Raw genomic sequence first — 27,720 nt, forward strand, 5'->3', positions numbered from 1 at the left:
GTAATAATAGGCAATATTAATTCAAAGTTGTTGAAGGGCGATATAATAGCGATATTGGACAGATATTTCAGAATTTTGTGGTCGGTTCAGAAAAGATATTGATATAATGGCCCAATGTATGTCACAAACTTTTTAAAAATGATTTTAATCTGATATCGGGTAAATAATCTAGATTTTTAAGGAACTGTAAAGGGGAAAATTTTTAAAAGTGATGTCCCAACTTTCAAAAGGAAAGGGGTTTTTAAAAATCAATATCAGAAACGCATAATAATCATATAAGGTAGGCGTATTAGCTTAATCACATAGAGCTTGAGTCAGGAGTTAATTGCAATCATACCTTAAATACGTTGACTTGAAATTTATTTACAGTAATGCTAATGTGCTAAAGATGGACCATTACAATAACTTTTTTATTAATATATAACAAACAAGGTTAGCTTTTAAAAAAGCTAGTAGCGACTCGCTTCGTAATTTCTTTCCAGGGGCGTGTTTAAATGTAAAAATGACAGTTCTGTTAGCTGAAAAGACTTCAGCGAACATCAAAATAAAAGTGACATATAAAGTTAAGGAAGCCAGTTCTCTCAGTTTAACAAAGAGGAATATGAGTATATATGGAGATGTAAACAGATAGAATGAAGTCCCTATGTCTATGCACATTTACTATATGGCCTGTTGACCTTGACCAGAAAAAAATAGATAAGTAGAATTCATAAAAATGTCTCTTTATACGAAGTTAAGTTGTAATATGTTATTTAGTATTGGAATAAGTGACAGATACAAGTCCTAAAGTAAACACAAGTTGTCTATCAATTCAGTCAGAAAAGCCGGGATCCCATTAAAAAAATAGGATCCCGGAAATTGACCAGTTCAAGAATATAGTTTTCAGAAAAGCCGGGATTACATTAAAAAATTAAGAGATCCAAGGAATTGGACAGTTCAAGAATATTGTTTTCAGAAAAGCTGGGATCGTATATAGGGATCCCGGGATTTGACCAATTCAAGAATATAGTCTTTGATTTTTCCAATTAATTAATTAGGCATATAATTATAAGTATTGTGATTTTGTTAATAAATAGCTCTAAATATATCTATATCCTAAGTTAAATCAATTTAACTTTCATTACATACAATAAAAAAACTTAACATTTAATGGCCTTTCATTACGACAATAATCAACACAAATATAGTTTATAAGTTTTTTCCCTTATTATCTTATACGATCCCGGATCCCGGGCGTCTCGGATCCCGGCCAGTAAATTATACACTAAATACCGGAAAGGATAAAATGACCGGAAAAAAGGAAAAATAAAAAAATGCACAGAACCAGATGTCGTTTATGTTAATTTACCAAACGAAAACTTACTACAGAGTAAACAGGACTGGTGAAATCGCTAAATCAAAAGTCAGTGTAAATATGATTTACTGAAAAGAATCCATGAAAACAAACATTTTAATCATCAATATATCTTTGCGCTCAAAACAATACTTGCTGCTTTTTAAAAATGGCGTGAAAATTGAGGGTTTTTTGACGCTATATAAGATCAAATTTGATTGGCTAAATAATTTTGGATCCTAGCCCTGATAGATAAATTTTGTAGAAAGCTGGAAGCTAAGCTTCGATTAAATTTTTGGATTGATTCGGAGTTTAAGGTTGTTTCTCAGTAAAATCCTATCGTAATACCGGCTCGCCGTGGCGAGCCGGCATCATTTTTATAAATGATAGATAGCTAGATAGGTAATGTCATATTTCACCAACGTCTAGGATTCTAGATATAGTAAGCTGTTTCTGGATGATAGTTGAATGGACAGGTCACAAAATGTAATTCCCTCCTGATAACTATTTTATTTCGTAGCACTTGCGTAGGTTATAATATCAAAGAGTCTAGTTGGTTGACCCTCTGTTTTAAATAAATAAATAAATGAGTAATAAATGACACACAACAAGAAGACGTACAAAAGTACATAAAATGTCTGATGATATAATATTTTATGAAAGTCATATTCTCTATGGAAGCCAGATTGGGAATCAAAATAAAACAATCTTTATGTCTGAGTTGATATTAGCTTTTATTGTTATCAGACATGCAAACGGTCTTTTTTGTAAAATGACAATTATATAAATTGCTTTGCAATTATTGAAAAACAGAAATAATATTCGAAAGCTTGCAACTTATGTATACAAACCTTTAAAAAAAATCAAAACACAAAAAACTAGATATTTTATCAGCATCAGAAAACTTTATCTGTAATACCATAATGTTTTGATCATGAATCATGATTTATTGCATAGTAAAGTATCTTCTTCTTTTTCTTCTTTTTATTCTTCTTCTTCTTCTATAAAGTACGAGTATTTTGTTATTTGCAAGTAATCAGTGTTTTCTTCTTTATTATTTATGGGATGATTTATACAGCATTCAGCATTCATGTTGCTCCAATAAAGTTGACCGATCAAATATGTGTTGTGATGCACTTAATGATGGAACTAAGCTAGATTAACATTTAAGCAGTTCAGTACTGTGTCGAAGTAGCCCAGTCGGCAGTTATTTGTAATTCGGTTCGAACTTACAATAAAACAACTCCTGGAAATATCCAAGATATTTATTTACAACATTTATTTATGAAGACATAATTATAAACGTACTGATACAATTAATTTAATCTAATGGTGTCATATCTAGGTCTAGTGTTCCCGGTATTGTATATAATAGATTTATCGTCAATATTCTGTCAATTTATGCTTGTAATGATTTAGTACAAAAAAGTTCATTATAAATGATAAAATGCATCTTTTGTCTCAAATGATAGTAAAGTAAGGCTTAATTTGTTCAAAGGTGCTTTAGACCACAATACAACTTTCGACGGTAGACGTTACAAAACTGTGTCATTTTCATTTTTAAAAAAATGAAATGATTTCTTGGTGAGTGTAGTTGTTTTCTTTTTAACAAGCATAAAAAGTATAAATAAGCAGGCTGCAGTTAGGTTGTTGTTTCATATTTATTTTATTTGGTACTTTCAGGTTTTTTCTTTCCATTCGGTATACATGTTATAATGTGTTGATAGTTTAAACGTTTGGTATATGCCATTAATGTTTTTTGGTGTTTGGTTAAAACTATAAACATGTTTATTTCTACATTGTTCTATAGTCGTATATAAATTCGCGTAATTACACCTTTTAGTTCGCTTTTATTTTCATTATTACGCCTTTCCATTAGTTTATTATTTTATTTAACTTTATACTATTAGGCTCTTATAGATCTGACTTCCTTTTTGCGTAAGACATAACGTTATTTACGAGCAATGATCATCCCATCGGCAATTCAAAAAATGTCATAAAGATCTGTCCGTCAAACCCTTAAGTAACTTAAAATAGAGAGAAAAAGGAATCCTTAAAAAACTCTCAAAACGACAAAATGTTGCATGTTTGACTCGGCCTGTTCAAGAACGATAATGGAAAGTAAAATTTACCGTTTTTGCCACTTAGCACCGGCTTTAACAGAATGCAACATTTAAATAAGAAAATGTTAAAATTTTGAATTTAGAAAAATCCGCAGATATGTTAACATGGCGGTTGTTAAAGAATCTTCAATGTGACACGTTCATGCCATTCAATGAAAAGTGACGTAAGGTTCCCAGATAAAAGAAGGCACGTGCCCAAATCAAGAAATAAGGAGATGAACTAAACAAAATGGAATGGAAAAGTGTAATTTTGAAAAGGGGTGCACATCACATAAGACGTCAAAAGACAAATTCAAAACAACAGGCACCATATCGTAAGGGTGATTATTCAGTATTCAATTAGGAATACTGGGAAAAAGACCAAATAGAAGGAACTAAAGGTACAACAAACCATCTTTACACAACAATAATGTCGTGGTGAACGATCTTTTAAAATCAAACATCTTTGATAAAATATATGGCGAGACCGTTATTGTTTCCGGTTTCATACCGCCTAAGGCACGTATTTATTGTTACAAAAGCAATTGCGACGGTAACAATGCAACTTTGTCTAATCTGACCATTTTAATACGAGTGTATATAATCCAATAAATTATTTCAATTGTATTGAAGAAGGCTTATTATCTGTTGATATTGTGTTCAACGAAAACTGTTTTCAATGTAAAATAATTGAAATCCACATGTATTTTTGCAGAAGTTGACCTAATATCAATCGAATCCAGGTATAAAAAACAACATCACATTGTACCCCACTTATGTTTATTTTAACATGAAAATTGCAGACTCGGTTTAATTGAGTCTGCCATGAGGGATAATGATTAATTGCAATATTTCTCACGAATGTTATAGTTTCGGTTTGATAAAGCCTGTTCATGTGTAATATTGCAAGTGACAATCACTGTCTGAATAAATGTTCGAAATTTGCTGTCAAAAAAAATCAAGGTTCGTTTTGCTTATTTCAAACAAATATGTACACGCCAATTTTGCATTATTTTCAATATTTATTCGGTATATTGGATAGTTAATAACAACGCCAAACTTCTTAAGTTACACTAAGTTCTCTCTTTTTTTGTCTAAGCGATCTAAAACCATATACTATTATGCAAGGAGTATATCGTTTTTACAAGTAAAACTAAAGAATATTATATGCCAGTTTACGTAAGAAGCTATATGGACTTAATCCTAATAATGCCACCTGTTATAAACTTGATAATAAATAGGCTCTTGTTTATGTGTTGCTAGGGGGCGTGAAGGATGCGGTACATATTCATTATCCCTCATGTACAGACTCAATCAAACCGAGTCTGCAATTCTCATGTAATTTTGTTGTGATTAATGCTTTCGAGGGATCACTTAGTTTCCAGATTTTTTTATTTTTTTTTTTTTGCTACTAACCAATTTATTATTTCTTACGACAGGTTGAAGCGAAAACTACCACTATTTCAAATAGTTTATGTCTTTGATGCCCGAAATCGCCAGTTGACAAAATTACCAGGAAGGATCTGCCTCATTTTTAGCTCGACTATACGAAGTATATGGAGAGCTGTCCTACTCGCCCCGGCGTCGGCGTCGGCGTCGGCGTCCGCGTCCGCGTCCAGATTTTAGATTAAAGTTTTGGTGCAGTAAAATATTTTTCACTATAACTTTGTCATTTCTTAAGGTATCAACTTCAAACTTCAAATATATGTTCCTTATCATCAACCACATCTTATGTGACAAGGTTCATAACTCTAGCACCAATATTTTCAGATTTATCTCCCCTTGAACTTAGAATTTCCTTAAAAATACTATTTTTTACTGTTACTTCTTTATTTCATAAGGGATCAACCTCATACTTCAAATATATGTACCTTATCATCAACCACATCTTATGTGACAAGGTTCATAACTCTAGCACCAATATTTTCAGATTTATCTCCCCTTGAACTTAGAATTTTCCTTAAAAAATACTATTTTTTACTGTTACTTCTTTATTTCATAAGGGATCAACCTCATACTTCAAATGTATGTACCTTATCATCATCCCCATCTTATGTGACAAGGTTCATAACTCTAGCACCAATATTTTCAGATTTATCTCCCTTTGAACTTAGAATTTTCTTAAAAAATGCTATTTCTTACTGTTTCTTCTTTATTTCTTAAGGGATCAACCTCATACTTCAAATATATTTACGTTATCATCCTCCCCATCTTATGTAGCAAGGTTCATAACTCTAGCACCAATATTTTCAGATTTATCTCCCTTTGAACTTAGAATTTTCCATAAAAAATATTATATTATTTACTGTTACTTATTTATTTCTAAAGGGATCAACTTCATACTTCAAATATATTTACGTTATCATCATCCACATCTTATGTGACAAGGTTCATAACTCTAGCACCAATATTGCAAGAATTATCTCCCCATAAACTTAGATTTTTTTACTAGAAAAATGTTATTTTTTATTATAACTTTTTTATTTTTAAAGGTATCTACCTCAAACTTCAAATACTTATTCCTAATCATCAAATACATTTTATGTGACAATGTTTATAACTCTTGAAGCAATATTTATAGATTTATCTCTCTTTGAACTTAGGATTTTCTTTAAGAAATATAATAACTTCTTTACTTTTTAAGGTATCTACTTCAAACTTCAAATATATATTTCTTATCATTACACAAATGCTGTGTGACAAGGTCCATAACTCTAGCATGACTATTTCTAGAATTATTCCCCTTGATCTTGGAATTAATGTTAACAAATGTTATTTTTTTACTATAACTTAATACATAATTATACATAATTGATTTTTCTTTCATAGTTTTGTCCTCCTTACTGCGTCCAGTATTTTATTAGTCGAGCTTCGCTGTCTCCTGTGACAGCTCTTGTTCATACCACGCCGCCTTTTAAGGCATATGAATCATGTAACTTACCTGGTTTTTTTTTAAATAAAACATGGAATTATAATACACAAGATCAACAAGGAAAGATGGCGTTTAATGAAGACGTAGAATATATGAATGTTAAGGCCGATGATTTTCATGCCTCTAGATCTACAAGTTGATATATACAAAAACAATCCAACCATGCTTTTATGTAGGAGTAAACTATATGGCTACAGTAACATGACATGTCTTGAAAGAGTACAACTGAATTTTTTCAAACATATCTTAAATTTAAATTTAAAAGGTCAACGCCTTCATATATGATATACAGTGATAGGTATAATGCCGCTTAAAGAAGCTAAAATAAGAATGAAATCTTTCTGGTGCAGACTTAACAATAACAATATAAACAAGCAATTATCATAGTATTGCAAGCAATCCATAAGTCCCCTACCGGATGGAACCCCATCAACATTCTGAAGGGCCATTGGCCATTCACTAATGTTTTTATAGTAAATTTGTTGGAAAAGTTCTTTAAAAGTGATCACAGGAAACAGTTTTGTTGAAAAGACAGACGGACTGAAGGACACTCTAAATTTAATATTTGAAACATCCGTTACCAAAATATAACAATTTAAAAAGCAAAATTCTTAAAGAGGAGATAACTCTGGAATTAAAGATGCAATTTCATAAAAATTTTCAGCTCTTTTTGACTAATCACAAATATTGTTATATTTGCCATGTTTTAAGCCTATTTGTTGCCAAGGCAACCAATATTTTTTCAAAATAAGAAGAACAGATAAGACATGCATAATCTCAAGACTGCCATCTACCCATATATCAAGTTTCATAAAAATATTTCCAGTACTTTTTAAGTTATCACTGGATTCAGTTTATGTGTAAAATTTGCCATATTTTCAGTCTATGTGTTGCCATAGCAACCAGAATTTTCAAAGAAAAAGATGTGCATAATCTCCAGACTGCCATCTACACATATTACAAGTTTCATAAAGATACTATTACTTTTTGCGTTAACACTGGATCCAGTTTATGTGTAAAAATTGCCATATTTTCAGTCTATTTGTTGCCATAGCAACCAGAATTTTCAACATAGGAATAAAAGAAAAAGACGTGCATAATCTCCAGACTACCATCTACCCATATTTTAAGTTTCATAAAAATATTTCCAGTACTTTTTGCGTTATCACTGGATCCAGTTTATGTGTAAAATTTGCCATATTTTCAGCCTATTTGTTGCCATAGCAACCAGAATTTTCAACATAGGAAGAAAAGAAAAAGACGTGCATAATCTCCATACTGCCATCTATCCATATATCAAGTTTCATAAAAATATTTTCAGTACTTTTCAAGTTATCACGGGATCCAGTTTTGTGGACGGACGGACTGACTGACGGACAGACAGACGGACAGACAGACAGACAGACGGACGGACAGACGGACGGAGGGTAAACCTTAAGTCCCCTCCGGTAAACCGGTAGGGGACTAATAATAACAGTATTAATAACGGTAGTAATAATAACGGTTGCAATATTAATAACAATCCTTATGATAAAAATAACACCAATAATAACAATACCAATGATAATAACACCAATGATAATAATAACACCAATAAAAACAATACCATTGATAATAACACCAATAAAAACAATACCAATGATAATAACACCAATAAAAACAATACCAATGATAATAACACCAATAATAACAATACCAATGATAATAATAACACTGATAATGATAACAACCATAATTATAATCAATTTATACATACAGATAATAGCAAACTGGCAACCATAATGTATAATATTTTAACTGCATTAAATAGGCAAAGAAATGTCAATTCCAAATTGTTAGACTTTATTTATAACCTGATTCAAACAAATGTTTTCAACAATGTATTTATAAACCATAGTGAACTGAATCTAAAATGGTTTTCTTTTGCATTTAAAAGAAATATTAAAGACCAGTGTATCCAAACCTGGAGATCACCAGTTAATAATTCAACTAACTTCATGTACAAGATAATTAAACATGATACCAACGTGAACAAATATTTCACAAAATTACCAAATTATTATGGAAAACTGTTAACAGTATTTAGAACAAGGAATCATAAATGTCCAGTTGAAGTTGGACGTTACCATAACATACCATTAAATAAAAGAACCTGTTATTTATGCAGACAAGGTTTAGGTGACGAATATCACTACATCCTTGAATGTAAACACTTTCAAGAATCACGGAAAACACTACTACAAACAACACAGCATACTTAAATTTGACAAGTTATTCAACTCAGAAAACAAAAAAGAACTAACTAATGCAGGTAAATGTGTATAAATTATAATCAAAAATGTTAAAGCCCGATATTAAATGATCTTATTTGAAATGATAATGGGCAAATTATTAGCAAGAAAAAAATAACAATTTCCATATTATAAGCTAGATGTGTGTAATATATATTTTATCAATTAATTTCCTATGTAATTTGGTAAAATGCTCAGTGTAAATGTTAAATTTTATAAACTTATGCAATATTGATGTAAATATTAATTGTTTTTAATATGTATGTTATCATGTTTAAATAAAATTCTTTTTTTGTCGAAATCAATAACAAAAGTTATAAATCTTTATTTAATACTGCACATACTTGTACGAGTATACATTGTATATAGTTTATTGCTATTATTATTTATTATTTATTGGTTTTATTCATTATAAATACTCAGTTTTATATAGTTTTTGATGCTCTGAAAATTTGATACTTGATATTTACATCAGACTGTACAAAGAACAATGATTGAGTACATACAGTAATACCTACATTTATCTTTTAATGAGGACAAATCTACAGAGCTATTTTCTTTTTTTTCTTTCTTTTTGTAAAATAATGATCCTTCCATATTACAGTCAGTTATATAATAATCACAAGGGAGACACAGGCAAAATTTTCATTTCTTAGTTTTGAATTTTTCATTCATTATTCTGTAAATGCCCTCAAAATGAATAATTTAGACAGTCAAAGGAACAAAACTTTTCTCCATATAAAGAATAAAATGGCGGTTTCCTAACTTGACCCGCGTGGGTCAGGTTAGAGCGCTAGGATTTCACAATATTTGTCAAAGTGAACTCTGGAAACGTTAAAGAACATGTCAAATGAATGACTTCGGCTTGTTTCAATCATACAATATCCACAGTATCTGTTATTGTAACTTCATTAAGGGTTTGTTCAAGTCACATGACTTGCTTTAAAACTATTTGGTGATTCTATTGGCATCTAATTTTGTTCAACATATGTATGTATATTTACGTTTCAAACCCTAAATATATAGAATTTAAACAGAAATTAATGGTGAAACTTTAAGAAAAGTCATTTAAGAGTGATTTGAGTACATAAGATCATTTTAATATTTTTGTCATTATTTTGCCTGAATATCCCTTTAACGCTCGTCTAAAAATGGGCCTTACTTCAAAAAGAAGAAATGTACACATATGAAATTTTCACCACAAGTGAATTATCAAATAATGGGCTCATTTTATGATATGTTCCAATTTTAGTGACACGTGAATTTTCTATTAAAATCAAAACGTCAGAGATATAACATTAAAAGATTAAAAGTAAACAATTAACTGTTTAGCTTCAGTGTTGAAACTTTCTTATAGAAAACACCTGAATTTGTGAACATATCTTGCAGTTTGACATTCAGAGATGCCAGCACATCTGTCCTTTTATCTATCCCTGTTTTGAAGAGTGGTAGAAATGATGGCTATAAATACACAATAGAAATCAAATGCTTTCAGTAGATTAATGGCATTTAAAAAAAAGTTTCGTTGACTTTACAATTCCTTGACATCTCAATGTCGTCATTCACATGTTGAATTGAAGAAAGTCTCCTGAGATTAGGAGAATGAGGTTTTTGATTTATCTCATTTCTTAGTGTTTCTTTCGTACAAATTAAACTTAGTCAATTCTGTAATGTCATTGCATTCATCACTTAGTTGTATTACCTTGAATGACCCCCGTTACTTTAGATTTTGTACACGATACTGGCTTGTTTTAAGGTGCAATAAGCTTCATAACTGAATATTTTTCTTTCTGTACAAACAGTTAACATGTGTTAAATATTAATGTTGTAAGTACAGGTTTAGCACATTTGAAGAGCTTATCAACTAAAGACAATTACTCTGAGCGTGAAATAACGTGTGATACAGATAGCAAAATGTAAAGAAAGGGATATTTTGATTTCCAAAGATGATTCTTTCATTTGTTTAACGAATATCTTTGCTTTTATATTTGTATTGTTACATATTCCTTTTTCCGGATCTTCGATTTTGGATCTACATTAAGACAAAAATAAATTGAACTAGCATTTATGTTTAAGTTGATGTGTTAGTAAAATTTAAGAATGATAATTATCAAATAACATTTCACAACTCTAATTGCATTAAATGTATTTACATTTTTAGAAAAAATACATAGTAGGCCTGTATGAAGCATCGGAACTATTATCAGGGAACTGTTTTTACTTGAGTCATCATTAGAAAATGAAATTTAAAATACGTTCGTTTAAACTAAATGAAAGTTTACTCGACACTGTCTTGTAACTACGTTTAAATAGACTAACGTTTAATTGAAATTTTTTATTATAAACCTCTTTTACTAATGTAACCACGATTTGAATTTAAAATCCGCCGCGTTATATATAAAATAATGTTTTACAAATTTATATAGTTTTTTTTCAAATTCGCTTCAAAGAAATTTCGTTTAATTATGTCAATTTATTCTTTTATTATTCTTTGAGTATTTTACAGATTAAATATACATGTATGTTTCGTTTATATGTTAGTAGTGCATTATTGAATGGTTAAATTAAAATCCTCTTAAAGTCCATAACAATTTAAATTTACAATATTATTCGGATTATTATCGTTATGCTTACTATTTATTTTAAGCTTTTTGTGTGATTAGTAACATATTGCAATGATACTCATTTTGATAATTCAACGTTGAAATATTCAATGTACAACTTTACTTCGAAGATATTTTTGACAGCCGATTTTAATATATAGATTTGCCAAAATGGACGAGAAATACACCTTGATTAATTACATATATACTTTAAAACACACAAAGGCCAAAGTGTCTTCCAGAAAATTCTAGCATTACAATTGTGAATTCCTCTCTTTTTTATTTTATTTCACATTCTGATTGGTCATAACTAGTTAGTGACCCCTGTTGATGTTGGGGTCACTAGGTCAAAGGTCAAGGTCACAGGGTCCTTGAATGTTACTATGGTTTCCCCTCATTATCTTGAAAGCTATTTATCTCAAAGTCTTCATATTTCTTATATTGATTGGTCAGAACTAGTAGATGACCCCTATTGATTTTGGGTCACTAGTTTAAAGGTCAAGGTCACAGGGCCCTTAAATGTCAGAATGATTTCCGCTCATTATCTTGATGTTTTTCTTTTTTGCATAAATGAACACTTCCATGTACCCATTCATAGCAAGTTTCTATAAGAAATATCAAAGCTCTAAGCCTTGTACCTTCAGACAAAAAGGTATTTTAAGTTTTTAATATATGTACATGTAGTGAAAATCAATGAACCCCGGAGCGGGACCAATTTTGATCCCAGGGCTAAAATTTGAACAATCTTGGTAGAGCTTTATCAAACAATGCTTTATGCACAATATCTATGCTCTAGGCCTTGAGGCCTTTATTCTTATAATTCCTTTTGGTTGCCATGGCAACCAGATTTCTGCATGGAATGAAATTCTTTAAACAACTTTGGAAGCCCTTCACCCAAGGATCAATTCTGCCAAGTTTGTTTGAAATTGGACAAGTGATTTTTCACTTAATAATCTATATAACAAACACACACACACACACACACGCACACACACACACACACACACACACACACAGAGGTAAATCGCTATATGCCATCGCATCGCAGATGCTGCGGTGGCATAAAAAATGCTTGTTAAGTACTTATTTGTTAAGTTTTACAATTTAATTGTATTTATTATAACGTCTTCTATCTAATGAATATATTTCAAGTAAATTTACAGGTTTTTTAATGTTTATTTTTACATATTATGGGGGGACTGGCTTAAATTAGTGAAAATTGCAATATTTTTTCAGGAATTTTAAACAGCATACATTTTTTATGTACAAACTTAAGAACTGTTCATTCAACTATAAATTCTCTATTTCAGGCTACTTTATCTACACATGAAAGTAAACGCAATAACCCTGGACATTATGTTAAAGGGGAGGCACCAAGGACTAAAATACCCAGAGGAGCTGTGAGCAATGAAGTCATTGAATGCAGCAAAAGAAGGATTCAAACTTTACATAAGTGAAACAAGAACTTGTTTAAAAAAGGGTTTGTAGATATAAACAAAATTATCTAAATATTTGTAACGTATACACTATGTAATAGTGAATATCAAATATACAAATATCCATTTTTTTACTTATGCAGCCTTCTGCAGTAACTTAAATTACGAAATTTTCCTTTCTCTGCAAGGGTTACAAATATTTGATATTCTTCTGTTTCCTCAATACATTGTTCTCTGTTCCCTGAAAAAAAATTAATTTAATTAATTTAATGAAAATTCATTCAATTTATCTGTTCTTAAAAACTTATAGGAATAATTTGTATTGCTAACCCACTTTAATATCATTTAAATGTAAAGCGTAAATTTCATGTTCTATGCAATATTGTTGTATTTCTTTAAATTTCATTCTTAAAACAATATTTGTTTTCATTATTTGTTTGGAATTAATGTTATTTATTAAAATTCATAAATAGTTTTAATAATTTAAATTGTAAGTATTAAAAAAATGTTTTAGGAACAGACAAAGCCACAAACACAGACATTGTGCAAGACCACCCAGTGACCAACGAATATCCGTCACCTATAAGTAAAAGGCGAAGATACAGTACAGTCGCGGTAGATGAAGAAGTAACGGCATCCACAACAGGTAGAAAAAGCAGACGAACTAGTACTTCAACAACAAAATTTTATCACTGCGGGTCTTGTGGGCAGGTTTATTCGGATAATTCAGGAGAAAGAGAAGTTTGGATTGGGTGCTCTCACATTTGATGTGAATATTGGGCACATTTAAAATGTTTAAGATCTGCCTGTTAACGCGAAGAGCAGTGAACAGGCATAAAGTTTTACTGTCCTCAACATCGCTCTTTGCTTTAATATTTAATGTACAATATGTTATAGATGTCAATAAATAATAATAAATACTTGTGCTTCTTGATAATTATGATTATACATGTATATTTACTTTTGAAAGTTCACTAACAACTACAGATGGACATTCATTAGGTAGATAACTGTCTATTTAGTCGTATGGGTTTTACTTATTTTATTTACTTTTTTCAAATGACCTTAGGACAGGAAATAAACAAACACACAAGGTAACAGGAAACGTTTTTTTTTTTGTATTTAATATTTCAGAATTTCGCAATTTCGCATTTTATATTTAAATTATGTATTCTTTTATAGCTAAAATAAACTGTTTAACCTGTTTAATTTTTTAGTAATCTTTCTTACAATTTAGTCCTTTTCGTGATATTTCAGATGTTTCTGCAAATTTTCTTTTCTTTAGATTTCATAAAAAAATATTTTGCTATTTGATAGGTAATAAAGTCAGATTTTTTTTATAAATTGTAGATCAATTCTAATCGATTCCCTTTTACATTGTCTCAGTGTAATGTAATACATATTTGTCTAAAATATCTTAATAAAATACCTTTATCCGCTTATATTAAATAGTCAAGTTTCTATCAATTTTTATGCTTTATCATTGTACTCCTTTAGTACAAAATATACTCTAAAGCATATATTCTATCAAAAGACATAAACGCTAGGTAAACTAAATTCCGAATAGCTATAACCCTATAAAACGCAAAATGACTCGCCAGACACAATCAGAATCGACAGAGGAACTGTTTACATTAAATGTTAGCAAACTTAATGCATTTCCGATGTAAACACAATTATGTCTGAAAGCCTCATTAAAGAGACAGAATACAACTACAAGTGCATTTACTCAAATGTATATTTTGAACAGAAAACCTTAAGTATTAGAAAAAGGAAAGTGTATTAAATTTGAAAAGTGTTAAGCCGTAAATAATTTGGAACGTTAGAAGTATTTCAAATTAAAAAGGTATTTGTCTTATCTATTGTTAAAGTTGCAAATATTGTATATATTCTTCTTTTTTATTTGTTCATTTCAAATAAATTTGAAAACTGGAATACATACATTTGCTATTGAACAAAGCAACCCTTATACAGAGAGCATACAAGTAAAAAGAGAGAGTCAGATGACAATTATCGTAAAAATATGATTAACCAGATCAACAAGGAAATGCGGCGTTCAATGAACACAACCCAATAAAGTTCAAATTCTCAATACAGACCTTATAATGCCACTTCTAATGAACTTTGTCAACGGTTCTTCATAATAAATATCTTGCTAATATCTAGTTATAGTTTCTGTTATGTCTCTTAAGCAGGAGTTTGACTACTGGCACAAATTACTTCAGAATAATGTTGCAGAAGGGATTGCCTCATTTTTTCACAATTTGCTTTAATAATAATTAACGAAATACTCGAGTATTAACTTTTACCTAAAGTAAATCAAATGAAGAGAGGATATATACAAAGACATAAACTTCTTATACGACGTTAATGTTTAAAGAAATTTATTTTTACTCAAGTATGAACATTAACCTTAGTAGATCAAATGTAGAGGATATATACAAAGACATAAACTTCTTATCAAAGTTGACATGGACGACGTTAATTTTTAAAGAATTTTATTTTTACGATTTATCTGCTAAAACCTCTTTTTCGCATAAGATAAGTGTTGAATTATGAAGTCTTTGCATTTATTTGGTTTTGAGATTTTATTCAAAACATGTCTCCTTTGTTGCTGTGGGGTTGCCTTTAAGGGATGGAGCATTAGAACTTCAGCCATTGTTTATTCCTGCGTAATCATAAGAGACGACTAAATGGGTTCGAATAACAGAAGTCTTAATCATCTTTTAGCTTAATCCTGTAAGATTGATTTGTCCCTTGGTGTTGCTGTTAGTTTGTAACACTCAAAGTTAGCCAGTCAGAACTTTTGACTTAGTTCCTTCCAAAACATTTGACCGGCTATTTAAAAGAAATAAACCTATTTCAAAGATAAACTTACTCACTTGCGCCTTGTTCTGCGAAACATCACATGTAAACAATTATAGTGATTGGCTGGATATGGCAAAAAACTGATGTAAAGATCAACAAGGCAAAGGCAACTTTTAAAGCATGCAGCCTACGACACACCAAACCCATCATAGCAGGGCACCCAGAAGGCGCAGGGCATGAAAGGGGGTAACAAACAATTAACGCCGAACAATCCTTATGGATGAAAAAAAAATCTGGAAACAAAGTGATCCCTCGGAAGCATTAATGACAACAAATTACAAGAGAATTGCAGACTCGGTTTGATTGAGTCTGTACATGAGGGATAATGAATAAGTGCAACATCCCTCACGCCCACTAGCACCGGCTTGAGCGGTACTCAATTCTCAACACTTAATAGTGCTGGCATCAATGATCCCGAAGGACCAGAAAATATAACAACACTGAAGTGAAGTACGGGGCAACTTTTTACGGCTGCCACACGGCACTTGACACCTGCTGTTGTGAAGTATGAAATTCTGGAAACAAAGTGATCCCTCGGAAGCATTAATGACAACAAATTACAAGAGAATAGGGCGCGTAAGTCTCGTTTACTTTCGTTTTCGATTTTCAACTTCCGGGTACAAGCACAGGATCTCTTAAAATGGTATATTGTTATGCGTTTGGTTGTGCCCATCGTACTGGTGGACCACAGACGTGTAGTCTGTTTAGATTCCCTAAAAATGCAAAGGAAAGAAAAAAATGGGCTGATTTGTGCAGGTAGGTAAATTTTGATTCGAAAAATACGAAGATATATAAGCTTAAATAAAGCGGCTTTTTTTAATCATTTCAAGCATCAAAAATCGTAAATGATTTATTGTTATTTCGCTAATATTACCAAATTAATGCTATTGAGAGTTGTTATAAAACTTTACTGGTGCAAACTATGTATGCTTATTAAAAATGACGAAGGGGATCGCTTTATTTCTAGGGTGTCTGAAAATAAACGAATTTCGGATATATCCATTCATTCGGATACTATGTTTATTATCTTCCAAATTTGATCATTACTGCCCTTACATATACACAATTTGAATATCATTTAAAAAAATGAAAATAAGCATTCACATCATCCCTACACTACAGTAGTGTTGACGAATCAACAATATTTGGAATCTAGATCAGTTCCCAAGAAAGTAAACAGTTAATATAGTCTAGTGACTTTTATCCATTTTTTTAGAGAAAGTTTTCATACAATAAATTGGCATTTTTTAATATGATTTTCATATATAATAGTGTTTATTTTATGTTGTTATGTAGAATCTGTTAGCTTTATAAATTATATTGTCATTAAATAAAACTGTTCTGAGCCAGCCGCCCTTTTGTTTGTTCAAATACATTTACTTGAATTTAGATGGAATAAAAAGTTTATTTTATTGTACCTTTTAGACGAGCTGACAGGGAGGTAAATGAAAATGACAGGCTCTGTAGCTGTCATTTCACTGATGGAAAGAAGGAAAATGGTCCTAGCATTTTTTCCTACAGTAAGAATGTTGGCTGTTTTCCTGAAATACTAACCCCTCAGAGGTAAACACTTTCTACATTCTATGTCGAAACAATTGTTAATGTGTTAGTCAAATGAAATATGGTCCATTTATAATTCATGATATGTTCAGGGTCACCGGTGTTTAAAGGTTATAAAAATATACCAATCTGAAGGATTAGAGTTTTTAGCAATACACATTTTAACATCAAGATGTCATTGAAAAGAGTAAATGACTTAATTGACACAAGCCAGTCAACTATACAAAAATATAATACCTAAACCAATGCTATCTGATAGTATGTACATGTCTTTTCAAACAGGAAAAAAAGAAAAATGTTAGAATGTAATGACAAAACCATGGATGATAATACTGCCCAAGATCAACCAATCACTTTCCATGATCACACTTACCACAATGTAAATTCTGGCTGTGATGATTCTGATGTAGAGCCATCAACAAAACATAATTCTGGTATGTATGAACTGTTAAGCTTTTAAGTTAAATAGATCTGTACATTCTTTTGACTAATGTATTCAAATTAATGAGCAAATTATCAGAATGTGTTGCACACAATTTTAAATATTGTTGGAGAATAAAAAAGATCAGGTTTAATATACCAATTTTTCTGTTTGAAAATAAGAATTTGGGAAATATGTAAATGTATTTATAAAACTAACTAACAATAGTCCACCATAATGACCACTAATTCTGATAAGCTAGCTTTATTGACATTCAGCTTCATTTGTATGATGATATATTTACAACCCTGTAACAAGGCAGTGGATTGTTACTAGTTTGTGTGAGATTCATTGTTTTCAGTATATTAATATTTTGTAGTTCAAGACTTAGAAATGAAAATACGAAGTATGGAGAATGAGTTGGCAATGATCAAACTACAAAAGCCAAGAATGAAGATACAAGACATTATTAATGACACAAACAAGGTTATTTTTTTATTCATTTTTTAACTTGATTCCAGAGATAAATTCAGTGTAAGCATATTTTCATGACAATGGATTGAAAATCTTCTGCCTTAATAGTTTTTGTAGTTCATGCAAACAAATTAGTTTATTTAAAAGACATGTAATGATTAAGTAGTTGAAGACTAGGGCTGGAAAGATACATTCCTGAAACAACAGAGGTTGTGTATTGTATCAGAATTGTAAAAACAATATAAAGATCTTAATATATATTACTGATCAATAGTAGAAGTCAAAATAGATTCTTCTTTTGAAAATATTTGTAATTTTTTTGCAGTTAATATTTAATTGATTACACGCCGAATGAATCATAATACATGTTGCGTCTGTCATACATGTACCCTTTATAGAATGATAAATGTGGAACTTATCAAAGGGAATAGGTTTATTTTTTTATTTGAAATTTGCAATAAAGTATCGCAATTATTGTGTTGTGATACCTTACTTGAAAATACACAACTCTATTGAAGACATAATACATGTTATCTATAACTACAATATTTTCAGCATATCTGTATCACTTTAATGTTTGTTTATTTACAGATGCTGCTGTATACTTCAGTGCCAGGTGATGTTTTTAATGTATTGACAGACTTGCTTAAGAGAATGGCACCCTTTAATTACTATGCAGGATGGACAGTCAATTGTTTCAGCTTAGAAGATCAACTTTTAATGACTCTACTGAAATTAAGACTTAATTGTAAAGATTTAGATTTAGCAGTGAGGTTTAACATAAGTAGGGGAACTGTTTCAAATATTGTAAACACATATATTTCTGTTCTTCATGAAATTTATTTGATGGTGTATTAAAGGCTGTTGGCATACCTAGTCAATTGAAATGTAAAGGTTCTATGCCTGAGTCTTTCAAAGACTTCAGTTCTGCAAGGATAGCAATGGATGCTACAGAAGTTATTCAAGATGTTCCATCAGACATGAATTGTCAGTCTCTTTCTTACAGTAGCTATAAAAGTAGACACACTGTCAAAGCTGTAACTTGTGTAGCTCCAAATGCAGCATTAGTTTATTGTTCTGATTTGTACCCAGGGTCAACATCTGATGCAGCCATAGTTGAACATTCCAAGTTACTTGATCAACTAAATCCAGGTGACATGATACTGGCTGATAAGGGTTTCAATATCTTTGACAAACTACCAACTGGTGTAACATTGAATATTCCTCCTTTTCTGCGCAAAGGTCAATTTACCAAAGAGGAGGCTGAACTTTGTTTAAAGATTGGAAGAAGTAGGATACATGTTGAACGGGCAAATGAAAGAATTAAGAATTTTGACATTTTAAATCACATACCAGCACAGTATAGACATTTATCAACAAAATTTTTTCAACTATGCTGCTGTCTTGTTAATATTCAATCTCCACTGTTAAAGGAAATTGATGATAAATATGAAATTGTTCAATCCTGACTTCCTGAGCTGTCTTCAAGTAGACATGTATGCTTTCATGAAACAATTTTCATTATTGCCTACTTAATTCATACCTGGCATATTTATTCTATATAGTTTGTAAGCACTTATCTCCAGAAGAAAACACTAACAATACTTTGTATGTTGTAATGGTTTTATTACTTTCACCATACTAGTATGCATATGGAATATTTAATGTAAAAAAATGTCAAAAATATTTTCAACAACAACAACAATGTAATTATAGTTAAATTTCATTCTGTGAGCTGTAAAGACTGGGAAAGTCTAGTCATTACTGTGACAAAAGATATAATCTACTGAAACAACATTGAAAAGCTAATTTCCAACTGCTTTATCAATATGCATTTTATACTTATTAGGAATATTTCAAAAAAAATATATAAATACAAAACTAAAGTCATGCCTCACTGAGTTAAATCTGACTATACAGTAATAAAGCTCTTTAAAGGCACATTTTTCCTTAAATCAATATTTGTAATTCTTTATAAATATCAAACATGTTAAATATGTGTTAAATAATGTGTCAAAAAGAAATTTAGAGCATGTTACATGTTTAAGTACTGAAGAAAATAGCGCTGAAAGTGTAATGTGTGGTAAAGGCAGCAAAATGTTAACAAGTACATGTAGTATTTTGACTTCCATACAAAATACTTCTTCACTATAATTTTACCAATATTGCCAACAGAATTAAAGATACAAAAGATAGCACATGTATATACCAAATGAGTGTATTTTTTAATACAAAAAATGTTTGTGAGAAATAAATTCTATTTCTGAGGCATAATGGGCCTTTAAGAATAACTTGAGAGATTGGTTAAATTTTTGGAGTTTGCATATTCAATTATGTAATAAAATTGATTATCCTGATCCACTTCTCCAATGGATATTTTGTTTAACTTAAATGTTGAAAGCAAAATAGTTTGACCTGGCAATTTTGTGTGTAAAGCTCATCATATTCAATGGATTTTCAGGTTTAAGGACCATTTTCACATCGGTCTTGAATGGAATATATTTTAATGCAGTGGCTTAAAGCTATACATGTGATTTTGAAATAGTTGTGATACATTATTTTATTTTACTATCAATGTGATATACTTGGAAACAAATAATACGAAATAAAAATAGAACTGATTCTGTTTGTTTCATTTATTTTGATTTGATTCCAAGAATTGATTATACTGGTTCATCTTCAGAAAACAAATTTTTGAGATCTTAAAATGTATCAATAAAACAACATATATATATAAAGAATTCGTATTCCAACGTGATAAATGATAAGTTACAATAGTGTCCAGTACATATGCATTTTAATCACATAATATGCGGCACTGGAGTGAAATAAAGCCATTTAATAACAAGAGCGATCAGAAATCACATGTGTCACGTCATGATGGCCAATTTGATGTTGGGACAAATTTTGTGACAGACGAACAGTGCACAACTAGACTTGGTACTGATCATTCCTGTAAAGTTTGGATGAAATTGCACTTGTAGTTCATAAGGAGAAGTCCGGACAAGCTTTTGTGAATCTGGCAACACACATAAAAAGAAACCTTTTTATCAAAGGGCCATTACTCGGCCAAAAATCATTCAACCAGAAAACCCTTGCAATATGGACTTGAGCTACAGATCAATCCTGTAAAGTTTCATTGAAATTGCATTAGTGGTATAAGAGAAGTAGTCTGGACAAACTTAAAAATTATTAAAGGGCCATAACTCTGACAAAAATCATTGAACCAGAAAATGCTGAAAATATGCACAACTAGACTTGGTACTGATCATTCCTGTAAAGTTAGGATGAAATTGCACCAGTAGTTTATGAGGAGTAGTCCGGACAAGTTTTGTGACCGACGGACGGACGGACAGGCGACGGAGAAGTGATCCCTTTATGTCGCCACTACTCCGTAGAGGCGACACAAAAATAATATTACCCGGTGTAATAACAGTGACATGACATCATTTGTGTTATATAAAAGAACATAGCGTTAAAACGCGCTAATGTTAGCGTTACACCATAGGCGAGACAATGAAAATGACTCTTTAACAATTTACAATTCTTATTTTATATATGTGATAAATAGAATATTATATTTGTGTAGATTCAATACTAAATTTTTTGAACAAGTTGGGAAAAAAATCACTGTATGGAGTTTTGATGCGTGTTATGATGTGCATCTGAACAAACAGTGATTTTATCAAGCAATACAATCACCAAATTGTATATATTATTTCGATTCTAACACAACATTAACAAATAAATGCTGCCATACTTATTAAGCTAAATTGCGCCGGATTTGTTTCCGTACTTATTTCAGCAAGTCCGTTTTTAGTGGTTTCTTCACATCTATAATAATGTCACATGTCAAAATATAGAATGTCAACAGTGATTTTATTGCATAATAACACACACTTTTGGTTCTTCTATGTTCAATAGCGAACAATGCAGGTCATGCTAGAAGTTTTCTTTATGAACAAAATATCTAGTTCTAGTTACACACTTTTTACAATGATGGTATGAACTTGTTAAAATAAAAGTCCACCATTATAGAGATGTTTGTTGCCCACAATTTATCCTTGACTATCCGAACAATTTGTAAGTCCTTAGTAGTCCACACAGCTAGGTCACAACACAAAGCACCTGTAATATGCAGCTGTCCCTGAATCTGATGCCAGTAGTCATGAGTTTCTTTCAGCCTAATCCTTCCATCACTAGTCAATTCTGTAATATTGCAAAAGTTGATCATAAAACTAAATGACAAGCATTGTAATTAATTATACACTGATAATATTTCAATCTATCTTTTACATTATTATACATATCTTTTACACAGAAAACCTTTGAACAGGGTTAGTTTGTAAATGGGTGTTAACGGTTTTTCTCATAATCATCAGAAAATTAAAGTTACGGAAACTTAACAGGACAAAATAAAAAGATTCAAGTCAAAGTAATAGTTTCTATGTAATCGGCGATTCATGACTGATTTTGCAGTATTTTTCACCCTATTTCCACTGAGTAACTAATGCAGTAAGGGCTTATTTTCACATATTTTGACCTCTTTTTGCTGATATACATGGGTTGTAAGTGCTGTTTGCAACGTGAAAATTATTTTCTTTGTTCAATAACAATACTATTAAAGTTTACTTTTTAAAACATTTTCAAAAATTTCTTAAAGATTTGCATGAATCTGGAGGCATTATGAATTAATAATAAAACATTCAGACTGATAATATGCCGTGATTTTTTAATGGATTCTTACCAAGAAAAAACCCTTTAATGGATTGGCAAGCTTCAATTACTGTCATTTCCCTAGCTGAGAAAGGGCATTTCACCTCAACAATGTCTGGCAAAATTTCATCCTGGTCTGTTAACTGTTGGTGAACTATTGAATTCTTGTTGAATTCTCCTTGTACAAAACCATCAGGAGATGCACCAAGGATACCTGATTCATGAAGCCATATACCTGGAAAAGAAAAAATACATCAGTACATGGGTGCAAGTTTCATTATTTCAGCAGCTTGTAAGACTCACCATCAAAGTTAAACACATTTTATTTTCCATAAAATTTTAATATCAAGGCTGTACATAGTCAGCACCTCTGATATCACCAAGTATAACAAATTGCATAAACATATGATAAAATGTTACCTGTCTGCCTAACAGTTACTTCTCCTTTCTCACTGTATGCCTCTAAACCATTTTTTTCATGGATAATACCCCATTCAATAGGGGCTCTTTTTTCAAGGTTGTAGGCACTTAAAAGCCTTTTCTTTAATGAAATTGACAATCTGAAATTATTTGAAGACATACTTATAGCTTTGACTACAATTTTGTTTGCTCATGTTACAGCATCTATATGTTTGAAGTAATTGTATAATTGTATAATAAAAGGTTGATGCAACTGGAGCAAATAACATTTAATAAATATTAATTATATTTCATTTATTTTAAAACTCTAGTTGAGGATGACAATTCATAATTATTTGTTTTCTTAAGCTATTAGTTATCATACATACATTTCATATATTACACACAAAAAAATAAGTATTTAAAACAGTAAAAGATTTGATGATTTTACCTATTATGTTTTGCTGCAGCAATAATTTGTCCAAAATTTGAGGCAGTGAAACGCAATTTTCGGACAGCTGCCCACAAAGAATTCTCCCTTTGACCAATGGTGAGAGCGGCAGTTTCTCTAACTTTATCAGTGGAAACTATAAGGTGCCGTCTCAACCATGTGTTACTATCTTCAGCTGACAGGTAATCCGGATTTATCAACAGGTCATCCATCAGTGGAATAGGTAACTGCCTGACTTTTGGTTCAGCAGAGAGAATCCAGTGTAAAGCTGCAGAACAAATATGCACAAAAATTAACGTACTAAATACGAATGTGATTAACGAATTTAAACAGTTTGTGTGCAATTCCTTTTATACCCTCTTGTTGATAGAAACATAAAGCACACATATAGAAGATCAACTTGCATAAAAAATAAAAACTTTTCAATTCAGATCAATTTTCAGAAGGTTATTGCCTTTTATTTTATATGAAAATAAGGCATTGTGAATAAGTAATATAGAAATGAAATTGTTATAAGATATTGTGAATTTGTGTCAGAAACAGGTATGGCATGTGTCATTATATTATATATAATACTTTAATAATTTAAATTTGATCTTAGATATTCAAACATGAAAACATTTAAAGCAGCATACCTCCAGTTAATGTAACTTTCATAAAAAAATTTAAAATGTATTTAAAAATAAAATATTATGGAGTGAACAAAGATACTTAGTTACTTGCACACTGCAAATAGCACTTACAATCCACATAAAATGATAAATTACCAAAAAGAGGTCAGAATATACATAAATACCTCTTATTTGGCTAGTAAAGCAGTATACTTAGTTATTAGAGTGATGATATTGCAAAATCAGTCATTAAATGCACTTAACATATAAATGATTAATTGAACATGAATCTTTACTTTTCTTAAGATCTTAATACATTTTTCTTGAAAGATACTGGCTCATCTGAAGGCTTGCAGCTTTAAGATCAATTATTCAAAATTTTGAAACTGCATATAAATTAGTAACAAGAAAAAAATGTTTAATCATAATACAAACATGAATTCAAAACACAACTTTTAAAATCAAAAGCTAACAAAAGAATCCAGAGGATTCTTGAATGCTAACGAGACCTGGACCTTAGTGGAACTTTTTATAAAAATTCAACAAGTAAATTATAAATGCTATTCAACTATAATTCAGGGTGTCCTTTTGACCCTTGAAATGACTTTTTGGCTCTTCAGATTTCCAAAAGACCTGATTTGACCCTCAGGATTTTAACTGGAGGGTCAAATTTTGTTTAATTCATAGTGAATTAGCCTTGTAGTTGGTAAAACTTATGTCAATACTGGTTAAAATCTTTCATGACTAATAATCAACCTAACTATTCATAGTAATTTTTTGAAGGACTTTCTCCAAAGATAATTAAAATTTTTGTTTGGATTTTAGAAGAGGACTAAAATGTTATGCTAAATGCAGAATATTGAAGGTAAAGATTTCTTGAAGATAACTTTTTAAGTACATGTTCTTTGTTGACAACATAGGTACAGAGTTACATAAACAACTGTGGTCCATCAAAAATGATCAGGTGAGCTAAAAATAATCATTTCAACAAAATAAAAAACACTATTCCCAGGAGAACTAAAATAATGATTTCAACGAACTAAAATAATGATTTCAACAAAATCAAAAACACTTTAACTGTGAGACAACCTGTAAAACGCCCTAATTGTCCAAGTTGCTGATAAAGGTATAACCTGTCATCAGCAGTGACAGGTCTCTTCAGGGCCCTGAATAGAAAATTAATGCATAGTCCATGTATGCAGGGCTCTCGTTTGGTAAAATTGTGGGCCAAGTATCAGACCAATTCCCCAATTAAAATAGTATTTTACTCCTAAATCTGAAAAAATTCCCCCCCCCCCCTTGAAATTAATAATTAATGGTCATATAGATGATCATGTTTTTGGGACGCTTGGGTGAAAAAAAGGCACCCTGTCTTTCCTATATCACTCAGTTTGCTCAGAAAAGCGAAAACAAAGTGGCCTTAGCTTGGTGAATTTCCCAAATGTCAAAATCAACAAAATATGAATCAACAAAATTAAGGGTACTAAATATACACCATTTAGCTTTAAAGTTAGTATTTAGGCTCCCACGTTTACAATTTTTTTAAACGTTTATACGATTTGTAAGAACCATAACAATACTGTTAAAACAGTGGTACTTCTATATACTATACTACATCATGTATGCGAGTCCCCAGATGATGACGCACTTTCTATTTTAAACACATTTACAAAACAAACAAATAAATAATGTTCAAGGGTCATCATGATTGTGTCGGCACACATTTTCTGCATTGAATTCCCATTTCTCTCTTTTGAAAGATCAAAGAAAAATCAAATTTACAAAACAAGTATTATGTCATGAGCGATTATTGCAAAGCAATGCTGTGCGGAAGGTTGTTAACACCCATTTTACTTTGGAATTTGATAAAATCCGTGATTACAGGCAATGATCAAGATATTTGTAAGATAATATGGTCATTTTGATTAAACGGTAAACAATATCATAAACGTTTACGAATGAAAATCCAAAAAATCCATTTAAACGTGTAACCGTGGGGGCCTTAGTTAGCATATTGATTTACATATTTTTAAGATTTGTATCCTTACCTGTATTCTGGTTGCTTAGGAGGATATAGTTCACTCATTGTCAGTGTGGTCTTCGGGGGTGCAGATTTTGGATTTTTCAACCAACTACACTTAACATCAGTTTTGCTTGCTCGTTTATACCTAATACACAAAAAAACATACATAAATTTGTTACATCTGTAATAATCAGTCTTCCCAAATAATGTTTACAAAAAAAAAATTGAGGTTACCAGGGATTTTATGTTATCTATAGGGATGTTTGATATATCTAAAACCAAATAAATTCAATATATGTCTTCCATAAACAATTACTTATTTGACATAGTTAGTTTTCTTTGTCTAACATGTGATAAAATTATATAATGTAAAGTAAAAGTCGACCACCTTTGTCCAGTCTTTGACTTTAAACACATTTATGTAAACTTCACTCTGTCGTCTGAAAAGCTTTTTTAAAGCATATAATCAAAAGAAAACTAGGTGACATGGTAATATGCAGTGTTAAACTTTATATTTTTAATCAGTATATCCTTTTTTATATGCCTTACCCAAATAGCAATGTTGCAGCAACATGGTGACACTTAAACTCTCCTAATGGACACTGACATGACGTTGATTTCACCTCACCATTATCTTCATCGTCCAGAGTAATCTATAAAAGTATAAGAAATTATAATATTTGACACTGACAATTTGTTAAACATATATTCAATGTTTTGTTTTGAAAATACCCAATTCATTCAAAACAAATAAAAATACGAGTTGTAAACAGTTCTATCCGAAATGTGTATTGTCCGAAACTAATGAGAGTGTTACAAAGCTGGCAGTATAAGAATCGTTTTTAAGAAAATATTTACAAATCGCACTCGCCAGTATTAAACTCGAGTGAAGATTAACGTGTATCAAACATCACAAACACACACATATATATATCATAAGGAAAAGCATGACATAACATTGTTACATTATAAAGTTGGCGAAGAATTTTACTAACCTGAACTTTATACGACGTGTTTTTCATGGAAGCCTGCACATATGATGAAATAACTCTTGCGTCGTCAAGAACAAAACGGAGCACTCTGTCGCTCTCCACCGATGCCTCGCTCTTCCTTAGAAGCTTTGCGTGGCCATCGACATATTTAGACCAATATCTAATCGAAAGCGCCATGTCGTTAACTTTTGTTTGTACCCGGAAGTAACAAGTATCGTAATTTCTCGGAGGTCACATGACGAGACTTACATACCCTATAGTTGTTTCAGTGAACTCTGGAAACGTTATCGAACGTGTCAAATGAATGACTTAGACTTGTTTCAATCATATAATATCCACAATATCTGTTATTGTAACTTCAAGGGTTTGTTAAAGTCACATGACTTGTTTTTAAACAATTTGGTGATTCTATTGGCGTCTAAATTTTGTTCAACATAAATAGATATATTTACGCTTCAAACCCAAAATATATAGAACTTAAACAGAAATTCATGCTGGAACTTTAAGA

At 30.9% G+C, this 27,720-nt stretch overlaps 1 protein-coding gene and 1 pseudogene across 1 annotated transcript; one reads left to right on the forward strand and one right to left on the reverse strand.

Annotated features, from left to right (window-relative positions):
* The first annotated feature begins 16,137 nt into the window (after positions 1–16,137).
* Positions 16,138–20,642, forward strand: LOC132723640 (uncharacterized; annotated as a pseudogene).
* Positions 20,643–20,798: 156 nt separating this feature from the next.
* On the reverse strand, positions 20,799–27,460 carry LOC132723641 (uncharacterized). Its single transcript, XM_060708403.1, has 7 exons — positions 27,216–27,460; positions 26,770–26,873; positions 26,246–26,365; positions 23,587–23,736; positions 23,157–23,296; positions 22,768–22,971; positions 20,799–22,229 (listed from the first exon to the last, which is right to left on the reverse strand). Exons 1-7 carry the CDS (start codon positions 27,387–27,389, stop codon positions 22,012–22,014), a joined length of 1,110 nt encoding a protein of 369 aa, XP_060564386.1. The 5' UTR covers positions 27,390–27,460; the 3' UTR covers positions 20,799–22,011.
* Positions 27,461–27,720: the final 260 nt, after the last annotated feature.

This window comes from Ruditapes philippinarum, unplaced genomic scaffold (genome assembly GCF_026571515.1).
Source record: "Ruditapes philippinarum isolate M1 unplaced genomic scaffold, ASM2657151v2 ctg4670_1_1_1_1, whole genome shotgun sequence".
NCBI classification, from domain to species: Eukaryota; Metazoa; Mollusca; class Bivalvia; order Venerida; family Veneridae; genus Ruditapes; species Ruditapes philippinarum.

Bases quoted from the DNA above. Each gene is read 5' to 3' on its own strand.
- LOC132723641 (XM_060708403.1), bottom strand. From the start codon at position 27,389: ATGGCGCTTTCGATTAGATATTGGTCTAAATATGTCGATGGCCACGCA. The intron at 26,874-27,215 runs GTTAGTAAAATT...ATACTTTTATAG, and splicing joins ACACGTCGTATAAAGTTCAG to ATTACTCTGGACGATGAAGA. The intron at 26,366-26,769 runs GTAAGGCATATA...TTTGTGTATTAG, and splicing joins GCTGCAACATTGCTATTTGG to GTATAAACGAGCAAGCAAAA.